Raw genomic sequence first — 16,858 nt, forward strand, 5'->3', positions numbered from 1 at the left:
CTAAAACAATAAATCTGCACAGTTGTGAGTACTTTGGAGAAAATTGTGATTGTGAGTACTAGTGCCCATCCCTAATAAGATTATGCGCACTTATAAGCATGCAAGTGTGTTCACATTTACCTTTACTTGTTTAACAGGTATGTGCGTGTGGTTGGTCAGGACACTGCTGTCTGAGGTGCTGTCGGATTCAGAGTGACGCAAACTCGCTCTCTTTTTCTTGATAAGATCAGCGTCTTTGTTATAAGTTAACCCCAGTTTGTTTGTGTTCGCTAGTGAAGGCCCGGTGTGCCATGCAGGCAACCCAGACTCTGTTAGCTTCTCGCCCATCCCCGAAGGCTCATTCTGCTCCCTGGAGTCTTTGGTGTCTACAGGGGTCAGTCCACCCGACTGTACTCTCTCTTTTTCTCTCTCCACCCTGTGAGACAGATCCCCCATGTCCAGTGTATCAGCTTTCAGGAGTCTTTTCTGTTCTGGGGCAGGTTGGCTGGTGGAGGTGTCCAGTGTGGTTCTGGTGCACTGGCCAGGTCGTGGGTGAGGTTCTGAAGCCACTGTAGAATCATGGCCACTCGATACTGCCGGAGAAGGCCGTAATGAAGAGGATACTTCACCTGGGGCTGTGAACAAAGATCCACCGCTAGTCACCTCTGACAACACTTCCTGCTCCGCGTTCTCATCGTGCCCACCATTGGTGGTACCCAGTTTGGGGGACTGGCGGTGAACGTCATTAAGTTCTGCGTAGAACTTGTCTTGGTCGATGGAACTGTTCGTGTCCGTTTCGAAATCTCCAACTTTGTACGTGCTACGGCTACTGTTGGCTTCGATCTGCACGACGTTGAGTTCCTCACCGCTGAAATGTGCCCGGATCTGATACAGGTATGTCATAACTGTCAGCTTATCCGGGATTGCGAGCAGAACCATGTCGGACGGCTCCAGAAGCCTCGAGATTCCCAGACTGGCAAAGCCATCGTATGCCTACGCACAAAAAACAAACATGTAAAACAAACAAAGCACAGAGAATAAGGGAGAGTATTGAATGCAACAGATTAAGTGAAACAAGGACTGGCAAGTCAAAAATGTTATGGGAAGAAAACATTACAATAAGACTAAAACACAATAGTAGTGGTAATACACAGTTAATGTTGATAACCTATATAAGGGTCAAAGGCGAAAAAGGGTTTAAGCATAAAAACAATAAGTGTAATACTGCTTTAAATTGTTGTTGTTCAAAAAGATGAAAAAGTTTTCGGTTTAATTTAATTGCATTTTTGTTTTTCTGAGCAAAAAATAAATATCATACATTTTTCTCTGATTTACAGAAGACGCCCACTAAAATGTCATTCAGTGTAACAATCTTGTCAGGCATATTTACAACAAAAATCTATTTACGACTTATTAAAAGACTAATTACTTTCACCCCAAATGCTAATTAGTTGTAATTTTACCTTTTTTTTATTTGCCACTATTCTAGGTTTTGCCCATTTGTCAATAAGAATTTTTTACTCATTTAAAGCACAATAAAATGTAATATGCTCCCTTATTCTTTTATATATTTTAATATGTACAAATCAGAATAAGCATGTTGTTTGAATTTGTACATAAATATTGTACACTGAATGACATGATTATTTCAACCCAATTTTATTCTCCCAAAACTTTGTTGAAACCATAAAGTAGACATTTTACTTGCATTTAATGTGCTTTCTATGGACATAAAATCACTTTTTGTTTTTGGACATCTTAACGTCTTTGACCCATAAAAAAAGTACAAGTATTTTGAATTATATAGATTTGTTTGTGTGTTTTCCTACATTACACAGTCTCAGTGCAAGATACATATGCATATAAAAGAATAAATAAAGTGAATTGTATAACATGAAAAGGCCGGAGAAACATACCGTTGACCATAAGGAAGAAAGCTAAACTATGAAATGGAAAGGGACAGTAGGGTAAAGGGTGAAAGGGGAGAGTAGGGTGTAGGGTGATTTGAGGTAGAAACAGTTAGGGTGTAGGGTGCACGTGGGAATTAGATTTGGGATAAGACAAGCAGGGATCAGTAGGATGCGGCAGGCGGTGACAGCTAATATCAAGGATGGTTCTCCATGATAAGAGAGTGCGATACCAAGAAACACTAAACTAATCCGGCCTCAGACTTATCGCATACATCTCCCACTCGCCCTCCTTCCATCTCTCTCACTTTCTCTCCCTTTCCACCACCCTCTCTCTCTCTCTCTCTCGCTCTCCACAGTGAGTATAATTGCACTGATTTGTCCGGTTGAGGAGAACAGGCAGATAATCAAACAGCCAAACTCAATCCCTGATCAAAAGATAAAGATAGGGAGCGAAAGAGAGTGAGAGAGAGAGAAAGAGAGAGAGAGAAATACAAAGTGAAAGTAAACTGGCTGACATTATCAAAGTAATCCACCGAATGAAAGAAACGTTACTCTTTCTCCCAAGAATTGGAGAATAAAAGAGAAAACCCTAAAATGACCCCTCTGTCTCGCCCTCCCCTGATTGTGTTTATCAGAGCTGATATCAGAGCTGGGCTGACGGCCGAGTTAATTTCAGCCTGTTGACGAGTGTTGACTATTGTCTCAACCTCTCCCCCTTACCCATCTACCAGCTTTATCAGGTTTGTCCCCTTTATTGCATGAGAGAGCGAAAGGAAAGCGAGAGAAAAGGAAGGGGAGGTATAATCAAACGTAAGCCGCTTCTCAATTTACAATTAATCACGTCATTCTTTCTCTCGTTCCTTCCCTTTTCCCTGTTTTCTGGAATGTAACAATAGCGATGTCGAGGAAAGAAATGCACGGTTCGGGCAACTGAATAGCAAAAGGGAATGAAGAAGGGTGGGAAAACACAAAGACTCAAGTTTTGTTTGGGTTTTTGACTATTAGGCTAATAGAGTCTGTGAAATCCAGGCTGAAGTCTCAAAATCTAATTCTGAGATATTGAGCGTCAAAGTTAGATTTGAACCATTAAAGGCATAGTTCACCCAAAAATGAAAATTCTGTCATCATTTACTCACCATCAAACCTGTATACATTTCTTTGTTCATCTGAACACAAAGAAAGATATTTGGAAGAATGTCAGTAACCAAACAGATCCCATCCCCCATTGACTCCCATAGTACTTTTCCCTACCATGGCAGTAAATGGTGGATGAGATCTGTTTGGTTACTGACATTTTTCCAAATATCTTCCTTTGTTTTGGCAAAACAAACACATTTATGCAGGTTTGGAACAATCTGGGGGTGAGTAAATGATGACAGAATTTTCATTTTTGGGTGAACTATCCCTTTAATTTGACTGTGATATAAATCTTTGACATGGCCTTATTCAGTCAATAATAAAGATATCAATGTTAGATTTTCACGAGTGAAAGATTAGAGAGTGTTCTTTACATTATGTAGAATGATTTTATGTAGAAAACAGTAAATTACTTTAGCTAGGTTTTCACAGAATGGGTTACATTTTTGCACTAGAGGCTGAAAACAAGCACCTCAAAACATGGAGAAAATATGTTAGGGGAAGAAGAAGCGAGAGAGTTCCCCCTTCTCAGTCCCACATTCTTCAAATCAATAAATCGCACTCGATTAAAACAAACTGTGTAAACAGCGGTTGTGTGTCTGTGCGCCGGCACCTCCAGCTGACTTAAGCCTGAAAACATCCTTCTGAAGCAGTGCCTTAATCCACATAAACAAGGCTAGGAAAACCATACAAACAAACTGTTTATTCAGCGCAGAAATGGTGGTGTTTATCTCTGTTTGTTGTGCATAAACGATGAAACGTTGCTAATAACCGACACAAACCGTGCAATTGTGTATTTAAGACTTTCGCTTCCTGCTCCGGGTCAGCTGGCCCCTCCCCCCACGCTAAACGAACAATGAAAAGCGTTTTGTTTTGTGAATGACATCGCTGAATGATTGACAGGTATCCATCGCTGTCAGTCACACACACAGCTAGAGGGGCTTTTCCTCTGTCTGCACACTTATCGAGGAACACAGGAACACATACACACGAACGCACGTGTGCGCATAGATCAGATATCATGGGAAATTACTGCTGCTCTCTCAGCACACAGACGGAGGGAGAAAATAATTATTTTCAGTGCCTGTATGACCAAACCACCCTTTCCCCCCTCTGCTATCGATCGCTGTTATCTGTCATATTTCAATTGAGATTATTGCAATCATGGCTCGGCCAGAGAGGGTCGGACTGATTTAATCGCATCGAAATGAATGCAGTAAATACACGTTATGCACGTTATATAGATATACATAGACAAAGATATCACATGATAATAAATTACATTTATTTGTTTAGCAGACACTTTTATCCAACGTGACTTACAAATGAATGCATTTAACATGTACTGTAACATGCAAATGATAGACAAATATAGGCATATGTAACATAATATATAGATGTTCGGGGGGTGTCTATGGAATGCTCCTTACTTCCTACACTTGGGATATATGCTGATTGTTGACAGAACAAAACCGTACACTCTTTGGTGCATATGACAGAAAGAAACAGGTGTAGGTGATAGGGCGAGAAGGAGAGGGCAGGAAATGAGCTCGCAGGACGGTGGCGGCAGGTATTGAGAGCAGGGATAAAGTGATGATCGATGACAGAAGTGGAGGGAAAGGATAAAGTGAGAGGCACGTTAAATAAACCTAATAAAGTCTAAATGGAGTTAATCTGAGGGCTGAAAAAGGAGTTAATCTGCACAGCTCTAGAATACAGTGATCGTTCAATGGAGCGGAATTACAGAGGAATTAAGTTTTATACATTCACAAATCCAAATAGATTCCAAACAAATCCAGGGAGCAACTCTTCAGCAAAAATACAGTTGTTTGCATCGTGCGCTGGAGTACAGACGAGTGTGTGTGTGTGTGTGTGTTTGACGAAGAGAGAGAGATGCTTGGAGTAATCCTTGTTGGCACAGCCACCTGGCAGTTTATTTAAACAGGCATTTGAGAGCTGAAAGCAATATCCACACCTCTCTCTCTCTCACTCACACAAAGCACATTCTTCATGCATATCCCCCTGAAAATTCTTAAATAGATGAAAAAAGTTATAGTGTAAAATGAGAAACGAAAGACCGTGTTAAAGAGTGACTTCTAGAAACAAAAGGTGAAAGTAAAAATGAAAGGGATTTAGAAAAATAATGACAAGAAAGAAAAAAGAAATACGATGTGAGAAATTAAGATATCAAGGTTACAGAGCAATAGGTTATTTCTAGATGCACCGATATATCGGCCAATAATCGTTATCAGATGAACAAATAAGATTTTCACACCGATGATCAGGACCGTAAAGAAACATAATCAGTTTGATGTTTAACAGTAATTTTATGAATGAATAACATTCAGAAAGTTAAGAAATTTTAATTTTCTGTTCAGAATCGGTATTGGCAGACATCACTCGATACAATCGGTATCAGTGGAGAAATTTTGTATCTGTGCATATTTAGTTATTTCATGTTCACCCAACTGACAAATTTCCCCTAACCTAAGTTTTAAAAACACAAACATTGCAAAGAAATGATGCGATTAACATCCATTTTTCTCCTCTCTCTTTCTTCCCCTGTCTCTTTCTTCCCTCTCTGAGGAGAGGCCTGTAAAGTTTATTTATGAATTATGATGTTATCTTACGACTCCCAGGTGACCCCCATCCGCACAGATCCACACACAAGCATCTAAACACACTAACACGGCCAAACACAAACACACACTTCCATCAGTGTCGGCAGGGGAGCCGCATTCTGAAAGTGGCAATTAGAGAACGCTGGGTGGGAATGAATCATAGTTCTAACAAAATAAATCACCTATGAGGAGGATTACTGATGCACAAACAAACGAAGAGAGGGAGCGTGTGTAGCATTTACCTTTTTGTTGTTTTCTTTAATATCTTGAGGATTGAGAGCCTTGTAGTCACTAGGAGGAAAGAGCAGCGAGCGAGAGAGAGAGAGAGAGAGAGAGAGAGAGAGAGAGAGAGAGAGAGAGAGAGAGATGTGTCTCATATAATGGCTGTAGAACTGTAACATGCAATTTCACAGCTCTGCAATCAACACAACTGTGAGAGTATGTGCGAGTGCATGCAAAATAAGACACATTTTACCCAACCACTCGACATGCTAAACGTTTCATCTTGTAGGCCTTTGGCCTAAGCAGATTGAAAAGCGGGCATAAATGACACTTATTTACAAACTTTCTGATAAAATACCACATAATATGGCATTTACAAATCAGTTGTTATGTACCATATGTCAGGGTTAAACTGAATACAGCTGACGATAATGTAGGATGAGATTTTAAAGGCAGGATCCTGAAAAGTATACTGTGATGCTCGTGTTGGTTGCCTCAGCTTAAAGTAATGTCAGAGATTTTATTTTTGTTTGGAGAATTTACTTGAAAAAAATAAATGATTTAAAAAACACTTTTTTCCTAAATTTTTCCAGATTCATTTCTAAATTAACAACCATGGAAAAAATTAAGAGAAATTAATTAATAAATGAATTAATAATTTCAAAAATATTTTCAGTTTTTGTGAATTAACTATTTATAGGTAGGTATGCATTTAGGTAAAATTATCGTTGTATCATTCTGTAAAATACTGACAATATTTCTCACAAACATTTGCATTTGTTTGCAGAAAATGAAAACTGGAGAAACAGGTCCAAATAACAGAAAATATGCTCTCTGTATTTTTTCAGACCAGCAAGTTCATATTCCCTTTAAGCAATACGACAGTATTATTTCTACATGCATTTAGGAAAGTTAAAAGAAATTGTCATAACCTCGATTATCATCACAGTTTTCATGTTGTCGGTCTTACTCTTGTTTGACTTTGACACTCCTGAGGTTTGATTTTGTTGAAACTTGAATAGCCAAAATACATCTAGAAATGCTGATGAAATGAACATTTGGAATAGTCTCTTTATTTTCCCATTAATTGTCTTCTTACTTTGTGGTCTCTAAAAAAAATCTAGCAACTCCATCTCCATCACACATTTAAATAAAATATTGATACGGCCTTTTTGCTTCAAAACATGTAGAACATCATGATATATTGGAAAGTGTGGGTGAGAACAGATGAGATATGCTAGAGATGATGTACCTGCTCTAATCCCTCTTGTAAAGTGTCTAGCAGTATTAAAAACCAATAATAAAACAGCGCCACTTTAAAGACACGATGGCATGCTACTTTTGCGTATGCTAAACTCAGAGGGTGGCTGACCGGTATGCTGTCAGCACTGTGATGAATCTGCTGTAAGTGTTGTAATTAAGGAGGATTTGAGTCATCCTGATGAGACCAGACGCAGAAATGTTCAGAAATAAGACCGAGGGATTAAAAATTCTCCATCATAAACCTTATTGGACCCCCCACACACTGTAAGATTCCCACAGGGGGAGAAAGCTGTGGGTAAAACAGCATTAGAAGTTGTGTATGTATATGCTTTAAGGCTGTCACGATCGATTAAAGAGGAAACCGAGTAATCAGACGATAATTTTGACAACAATTATATTTAATTGCGTCGCAATTCAACGAATCTCCACAGTGTCATTATTTTTTTTAACTGATAGAACTGGTGTTGAGAATAATGAAAGTGTGTAATCATTGGTGTGTGTGCATGGCTCACATGAGGTTGGGTCTGAAGTGGTGTAACAGAGCACAGAAGGCCAGTCCGTTCCTCCAGGACGTGGTGAAGTTGGTGATTTTAACTCCTCTGTAATTCTTAGTGACCTCACGACACCAGGCCAACAAAGACTGACTGGCGTTCGGCCTCCCTCCGAGAATAGGGCTGGGAATTGGACTGGGCTGCACAGATAGAAGAAAAGATGGAAAGAGAAAAGGACATTTAATATGCTGATAAAATTGATAACACAAATAAAATGTACAATATCATTAAAAAACAAATTGCAAACTATTTTATTAATTTATTACTTTAGTTCAGTCTTGAAAATGAAGAAATAGTATACCACAAAGAAAGTATATTACACAGACCTTTTATTAAAACAAAATAAAAAAACAAAGCCTTTAAACACACTCCCTTAATATCTTTGTAACTGTAGTAGACATCACAACAGCATTAAAACAAAGTGTCACCCTTGTCTAAAAAGCCAAAAAAGGGTTAAACGGTTCAATTATGTCACCACTTTGTCAATCCCATTGTGTGTTCTTTCATCATTAAACAAAATAGGTATGCTGCATAACGCATATAGAAAAGGGAAACAAATTAGGCTATCTGAAACACGAACTGTAATTACACAGAAACATGAACTGTACACAACCAGTCCCAAAAACTCATTTAGTGCAAGCCATTATATTTATAAAATTCTCTCTCTCTCCGTCACACACACACCTCTCATTGTCCCTCTTGTCTTCAAAAGTCCTTAAATTCCAATCTGGATCATCAAATCCGACCCATCTCTCTCCAATTAGCTTTGTAAGCTCAGTTTTGTTAAAAGTCGCCTCTGTTAAAACCCTCTGTCTAATTTGAACAAACGCACGCACGCACACACACACGCACACGCACACGCACACACACACACACACACACACACACACAAATGACTTACATGCTCGTTTTAATGAGAGCTTCGGTCTGTAAGGAGTGTATGACCATGGATAATGTAAACACATGATTAATAAAGACTAGCCTTTGAAGCAGTCTGGATTAAAAATCCAGCTAAACAGAGGAACGAGAATTGTAATCCTGCAAATCCAGAAATACAAAGCGGCGAAACCACTTCGCACCAGGAGCCTGGCTACTTTCGGACATAATCCCGTTAAAAATGGAGACACAGCGTTGTGGATTCGTATCGCATGGAATTCATATTCGACAGAGCACATAGTCTCATATTTTGCACCCACAATAACTTCTTAATAACAATAATCAAATATCCCGAGACAAAACTTGCAGCTATCTGATGAAGAGCAGCCTGATAGATTCCACATCTAAATACAAATCTAACATGAGTGCTCATGCTGCAGAAATACATTATCATAGGACAGGTATCTGTGTGGATCTGCGTGCCAGTGTGTGCAAACAGAGAGAGAGAGAGACTGTCAGCCCCCTGATAAGAGTGCTAAATATCAGCTGGTCAACATTCAATGCATGTATGGCAGCTTAACAACGCCCCCTTTTGGAAATAACCTGCTACTGGAGGGAGAGGAATGCGCAAAAAATGGCTTTCCAAGGTATGATTTTATATTCAAAATTATTAAGAATAATAGTTTTCTGTCACACACTTTTCTGTCACATAGGTTTCTAAAACCTGCATTTCAAATATTTGTAATGGGCCAGAAAAATCATGGCAAGAACAAATGTGAACTTTGGCCATTAGTAAAAAATCCTTATTGTTTTCCCGATAATTAGAAATTTATATTCCTGACAAAGAGAACATTGACATCCTAAGGGGTGAGGTATGAAAAGCAAGAAACTAAAGCTGTAACTTGACTAGATTATCATAATTAAATGTTAAGAGTGTGTGGTGTGTGTTTATATATTTGTCTGCACAATCTGAAAGGTTAAGGTTGTCTCAAAAGAACAGGAGGGAAAAGTCAAGTGAGGGACCCTCGGGGCCACGAGAGCCTTCCTGCTCTCCTTCCTACACACAAAAAACAAAGCGAAAGATGCCGTCACAAAAAAACTGAATTCTGTTCCACATAATCCATGTGGTTTTAGGGATAAGCAACATTTTTTATTTTGAATTTATTTATCTGTACTAATGTTGTAAAAGGAAAACTAATGGACTCAGGTCCTGCTTTTACCATTTAATGACGAAGTTGATTAATTATTACAATGTTTCATATTCAAAGATTATCAAGAGTAAATTTACCGAAACCATGTTAAAAGCGAGATGTAAACAAAAATGATGTACACACACTTTACAAATGAACATACACACGCTGCATGGGCGTGAGGAAGAACGCGTTAAGCTGCACACGCATGCAAACCTGCAACCACTTTTCCATGTCACTTTTCAAGCATGCATGATAAGAGAGCTGTAAGTTCCCGAGGCAGTCTTTGCTCCTTTTAAGAGATGTTTGAAGTAGCTGTCTAATTTCAGCTCAATAATTACCTGGGATTACCGGCCAGGTGCTATTAAAGCAATTAGAAGACAACAGCCATTTAGGAGCACTCGCCTCTTTAGGCTAACAGCACCCTGTGGCACCTTTACGACAGATGGAAAACGGTAACACTGACACACCAAGGCACGTTTAAACTCTCAGAGTGTTTATTGTACTGTAAACTACTGAAGTGGTCCACTTTAACCTATTGTAATAGAGTGATCCGATGTAAACTACAGATCTGTTGTGATGTCCATGACAGCAGTAAAACACTGTAAACTACTGTAATAAAGTGGTCCACTGACAACCACTGAACTGTCCTAATGTAAGCTATTTTAGTGAATTACTTTAAACTACTGACTGTCCCACTGTAAATTACAGCAGCTAATGGTGGTAAACTACTAAACTGTCCCTCTATAAAGTAATGCAGTGTATTACTGAGAGTTAATAAATAAGTCCACTGTAAAATACTCATCCACTGTAAACAGTTGTCTTCTAATTGCTTTAATATCACCTGGCCGGTGCAGTGAATCACTGTAAACTACTAAAAGGGTCCACTATAAATTAGCCAACTATTCTAATGTAAACTACTTAAGTGATCCACTTTAACCTACTGTACTAAAGTGGTCCGCTGTAAACTACTGATCTGTTGTACTGTACACAGCAGCAGAAAAACACTGTAAACTACAAAAGTGGTCCACAGAAAACTACTGAACTTTTGAAAAGTAAACTATTCTAGTGAATAACTTTAAACTACTGACTGTCCCACTGTAAATTACAGCAGTAAGTCACACGACTGTATACTACTAAACTGTTCCATTAGAAACTACCGCAGTAAATCACTGAAAACTGTAAAATACTCAACACTTAACACTTCCTGTAAACTAGTAATAGAGCACTAATAAAGAGGTCCACTGTAAAATACTCTTCCACTGTAAACTAGTGCATCACTGTAAACTACTAAAAGGGTCCCCCATAAATTACTCAACTATTCCACTGTAAACTACTGAAGTGATCCACTTTAACATACTATACTAAAGTGGTACACTGTAAACTATCTGTTGTACACAACAACAGTAAAACACTGTAAACTACAAAAGTGGTTCTAAAAGTATTCTATTCGAGTGAATTACTTTATACAACTGACTGTCCCACTGTAAATTACAGCACTGTTCCATTATAAACTACTGCAGTAAATCACTGAAAACTAATAAAGCGGTCCACTTTAAAATACTCAACACTTTTCATGTAAACTAGTAAACTGATTCACTTTGACACTGAAATTGGCTAATGTAAACTACTGCAGTGAATCACAGTAATTTACTGAAGTAGTTTTCTGTAAACGATTGCAGTCAATCACTGTAAACGACTGAAGTGAATCACTGTAAAATATTGCAGACTTTGCAGTGAATCACTGTAAATTATTAAAGTGGCCCACTGTAAACTACTGAACAATTTACTAGCAAACTTCTGCCATGGATACCTGTAAACTACTACAGTGGCCCACTGTAAACTACTGAACAATGTACTAGCAAACTACTGCTGTGAATCCCTGTAAACTAATAAAGTGTTCCCTTGTAAAGTTTATAGTGGGCCACTTTAGCAGTTTACAAAGGAATAATTCAGTAGTTTAAATTGTAAATGGAATGAACTACATAACTGTCCCACTGTAAACGACTGCAGTAAATAACTGTAAACTATGGTTCCATGTATATTTCTCTATATACTAGTGCAATTAATAGTAATAGTGAGTAGAGCAATTATTTAGAATGGTACACTCACGTCTAATTTGATTAAAAAAACTGGCTTAACACAGTACTGCTTACAAAACAAAAAATAAATTTATTTCACAAATGTATTTGATCTCAACTGTGATCTTGGTCAGTCGACAGTACACATTGTTCTACAGATTGAATGGGATCAAAAAACAGCTGCACACAAACAGCTGCAAAAGTTTTGTCCTTACTCGAATGCTCACGGCACTAAGTGCATGTTCCTACTAAACTGCATGTATCTACTAAAACAACACTGACGGGGATTTCTGGTGTCACATAGAGCGCGTGTACTTATCAAACGCTGCGCCGTCTTGCCCCGAGCGGCGGTCGCGGGCGGGGGGAGGAGAAAAATAAACGATTGGCAGCGGCGTGTTTCTGAGCTGCAGGACAGGATTACAGCACCGTTTCTTCCCACAAACAGAACATATTAAAATGAAGCTGCATTCATCACTATCCAACATACACACGAGCGTGCACAAAAAAGGCGGCAGAAAACAAAAAGGCAAATAAATCATGCGGCACATTTTAACATCTGCCAAAAATAAGATCGAGACAGAAAAAAATTCATTATTCACGATGACAACGAACGTACTCGCACACACCTGACACATGGTGGAGGATGAAGAGAAGAGGGTGGAGAAGGTAAAAGGAGTTGAGTAGGGGGAAAACCTAATCTGTGTTGAATAAGAGAAAGAAAGATGAAGGCTTGAGAAAAGGTTTGGCAAGGATCTTAGTCTAGGTCACGTGATCAGAACGGCAGAAATGTATGATCAAGACTGACAAACGGAGAGTGTGACACAACTCAAAGGCCCTTAATCGATTGTCGTTCGCTTCACATTTCATTAACAAGCTTTAAAAATGACATTTTCCTGCTGTCACACAAGATATCTACCTACATATATAAATAACCTACAGACCTCTAGGGATAATATTTGGCTAATGCAACAGACATTGTAGGAAAAAAAACTTCATATAAGATGCAATCACACACTTCAAAACGGATCAAAAAAGCTCAAGAGGGTTAGTATGATCACGAAATCACTCCTTAAAAGTTGTAATCCCCTTAAGACGCCTGTTTGTACATGATCACATGGTCAGTGTTGTCATAAACACACATAGCATAGTTATCATCTTGTGGGTATGTTTAGTTGGTTGATGGCTTAACAATGATGCTTTGTACACAACTACCCTAAAATCACATGTCAGTCTAATTAACCAAAATAACCAAATTCATGCAGTCAGATCTGCTTTGCCATCCTTTACAACCACTTTCTTGGGTGGAAAAGGAAATTTGTTTTAAATGCAAGTAGCTTGAACTTTATATTGAAATCAAACTGCAGCAAAAATTATTCTTGTTCAATTACCTACAGTATTAATAATTGTTTTGTATGTTTTTGCTTTAAGATTCTTAATTATTTGGAATTAGCCTTTTTAGAGAAATGCATATACAAAAGATGTATATATACAAAAGTGACATTAAATTACTATTACTGTTAAATTGCAACAAAAGAACAAATGTGACCCTGGACCACAAAACCAGTCTCAAGTAGCACAGGAATATTTGTGGCAAAAGCCAAAAAAAACTGAATGGGTCAAAATTATCGATTTTTATTTTATGGCAAAAATCATTAGGATATTAAGTAAAGATCATGTTCTATGAAGATATTTTGTACATTTCCTACCGTAAATATATAAAAACTTTATTTTTGTGAGTGGATGCAGCAAAATCACTAACAAAATGACAGAAAACAGAGTTTTAAATAGTTGCGTCTCGGCCAAATATTGTCCAATCCTAACAAACCATACATCAATGGAAAGCGTATTTATTCAGCTTTCAGATGATGTATAATTCTTAATGTAGAAAAATTTACCCATAAGATTGTCTAGTTGTCTAGGATCATACATAGTAGTAGAGTACAGAGAAGTGTTCAGATACTTTTAAACAGACATGCATTTATATGAATTACATCATTGCAAATAAAAAGTTTTCTCGCAAAACTACGCAAAGTTCATTTGCTTAAGTGAGTGGCTGAGGTGGAGTTTTTTGGGTCTTGTACAAAAAAATTTAATCTGCAAGCAAAACGAAATCACATTTCCCATGCTAAGCAACACGGCTTTAAATTTTAACATAACATCCGTCGCTAAAACATAAAAAAACAGTTGGAAGGATACGAGTAGGAGCAAATCTCCCGTATGCGCCCATGTGCTATACATGTGTAATATGGTGTAATCTAACATTTAGAGGCGGTAAAAACATTGTCGGTGAGGCATAGCCCAAAACTCCAAACTGTGCAAATGAGCTTTATCTAGTGAAGCCTGCACATGCACACACAAAAAACTGAATTGAAAAGGAAAAAATGCAACTGGCATCCAGTTAGCTCTGCTATAGAGAAAGCCAAGCATTTACAAACATACCGAACAACTCAAATCACGCTAAACATCATCAACACGTGAATATTTCTGGGGAAAGCGTACAGATATTCAAATCACAAACCCCATGAAAGTGTCTGATTTACTGAGGTGAAAAATAAAACACAAAAAACAAAGGATAAAAGAATTCTGTCAAACCAGGGATAAGAAGGTGTGAAGAGCAACAAAAAAACATCTAAACCTATACAGCACTAATCTGCTTTAGACAACACTCCTCTACAAACAAATGACAGGAGGCGAAGTTCAGCGATCTGCTCAGATAAAGCTGTCATTTTATCAATGAATCTGCAATGCACACGGAAACTCATTAAGAGCGGAGACGCGGTAATTTCTCAGAGAAACCAGCGAAGGGAGGGAGAGATTCAGAGAAAGAAACATCAGGTGTACGCCGCCGTCAGATCCTTGTCCGCTGCGGCACGGTCCCGTTGGCAGATGAGAGCCTTGATAAGCGAAAGCAATTAAAACGAATATAATTACAAAGTCACCCCTATCTGAACGAGGCCTTGATCAAAACACGCCCACGTCGATACGTCAGCCGGACCGCAAAGCGGGATCGATGGAGTCAGGAAGGAAGGCTTTTACCCCGCCGTGCCTCACGCCATCAAACAGCATCACGCATGAGGGAGATGAGAGGAGAAACACCCTTAAGCTAATGAAAGAAACACACAAGCAATAGCACAGTCTAACAAGAAGACGACAAATTCTCTATGTGCCAAGTGTCATACATTTTTTGGCCCTAATTAGTCACATGGTCACAGGAAAAGGAACGAGATGAATCATAGGTAAAGAAATACAAACATCACGTGGTTTGTATCTATTAATGGGGACAAAAATCTGTTTCTTCCTAGTTTGTTTGTTTTGATACTAATAACTATAGAGGTGATAGTGGTGTTGGATAGAGGGGGACTCCAATGCATTAAGACATTTTAAGCTCATTTTAGCACATTACTGTAGCACATGACCAAGCACATACTGTATAACTTTGCAGAAAGCTCCACATAACTGCAATGTCTATCAAACACAATTTCATATATCCCAAAACTTGCTTGTATACTTAATTAACATCATCGATAAGAGTCTAGTATTAAAGGGATCGTTCACCAAAAAATGAAAAGTCTGTCATGAATTACTCACTCTCCAGTTGTTCCAAGCCTGTATACAATTCTTTGTTTGGTTGAACACAGAGAAAGATATTTGGACGAAAGCTTGTCATCAAACAGTTCTTGGACCCCAAGTACCCCAGAAATGTATGACTATTTCTTCTACAAAACACAGAAGATATTTGGAGAAATGTCTTTATGGTTTTGTGCCCATATAATGGCAGCCAATGGGGGTGAATATTGTTTGGTTACCATCATTCTTTAAAATATCTTTGTAGCGAGGAAGGCGGGAGGAGAGCCGTGGGGCAGGCATGCGAGACCGGTGCGCGTACAGCTGATACACATTATCACTCACGCCACCGGCCCTGCCTTCCTGCCCCACGGCTCTAGTCCCGCCTTCCTCGCTACAATCTTCTATTGTGTTGTTCTAAAACTAAGTTGTACATTTGGTTGGCACAAGAAACTTAAAGGGACAATCCACCCAAAAATGAAAATTGTGTCAATACTTACTCACCATCAAGATGTTCCAAATCTGTATAAACTTAATCTAATGAATGCAGAAAAAGATTTTGGGAAGAATGCTTGTAATCAAACAGTTCTTTGCCATCATTGACTACCATAGTAGGAAAAATGACAATGGTAGTCAAGTTACACCTGGTCACGTCATGCGTTTTCTCTAATCGGATAGCTATCTGATGTATTAAAACAGATGCATTTACACTTGGCCACATAAATGCGTCTCAGCCTAATGGATAAGAATCCGATCTTCTATTTGCGCACAAAATGCAAATTTAAACTCATTATTTCCACCGAATTAAAATGACAGGCATTGTTGTTTTGCTTTATTTAGTTATGCAAATGCAGTAGTGTCCAAAAAGGCAAGAACAACTTGTATCATAACGTTTCTCCTTAATTCCAAAGCGCTCGTGAGCTTGTGCTCTTGTGGCATCATGCCTTTGCAAAATAACCACAAGTCGTGTTCTCCAGGACAAGATCTCAGCGCTCTCACCCACAACATGTAAACAGGCCCAGCACGTTGCAATGAGTGTCTTTTATGTGAAGGGGATGTTAAATTCGATCTCCACCATTTTAATTAAGCAATAATTGAATGAAGGGACCAACTTTATGGAGATGCAGATTTCATTTTCCAACAGGACTTGGCACCTGCACACAGTGCCAAAGCTACCAGTACCTGGTTTAAGGATCATGGTATCCCTGTTCTTAATTGGAAGGCAAACTCGCCTGACCTTAACCCCATAGAAAATCTATGGGGTATTGTGAAGAGGAAGATGCGATATGCCAGACCCAACAATGCAGAAGAGCTGAAGGCCACTATCAGAGCAACCTGGCCTCTCATAACACCTGAGCAGTGCCACAGACTGATCAACTCCATGCCACGCCGCATTGCTGCAGTAATTCAGGCAAAAGGAGCCCCAACTAAGTATTGAGTGCTGTACATGCTCATACTTTTCAT

At 38.7% G+C, this 16,858-nt stretch overlaps 1 protein-coding gene across 9 annotated transcripts in view; it reads right to left on the reverse strand.

Moving 5' to 3' along the window:
- ehbp1 (EH domain binding protein 1) overlaps positions 1 to 16,858 on the reverse strand; it is a 127,594-nt gene that overhangs the window by 54,555 nt on the left and 56,181 nt on the right. For all 9 annotated transcript variants that reach the window (XM_057343278.1, XM_057343276.1, XM_057343275.1 and 6 more), the window contains 3 exons: positions 7,645 to 7,823; positions 5,890 to 5,938; positions 121 to 972 (listed from right to left, as the gene is read on the reverse strand). In XM_057343278.1, coding sequence (XP_057199261.1) covers positions 121 to 972; positions 5,890 to 5,938; positions 7,645 to 7,823 — 1,080 coding nt within the window. The remainder of the gene's footprint in view (positions 1 to 120; positions 973 to 5,889; positions 5,939 to 7,644; positions 7,824 to 16,858) is intronic.

Source organism: Triplophysa rosa, linkage group LG10, assembly GCF_024868665.1.
Source record: "Triplophysa rosa linkage group LG10, Trosa_1v2, whole genome shotgun sequence".
NCBI classification, from domain to species: Eukaryota; Metazoa; Chordata; class Actinopteri; order Cypriniformes; family Nemacheilidae; genus Triplophysa; species Triplophysa rosa.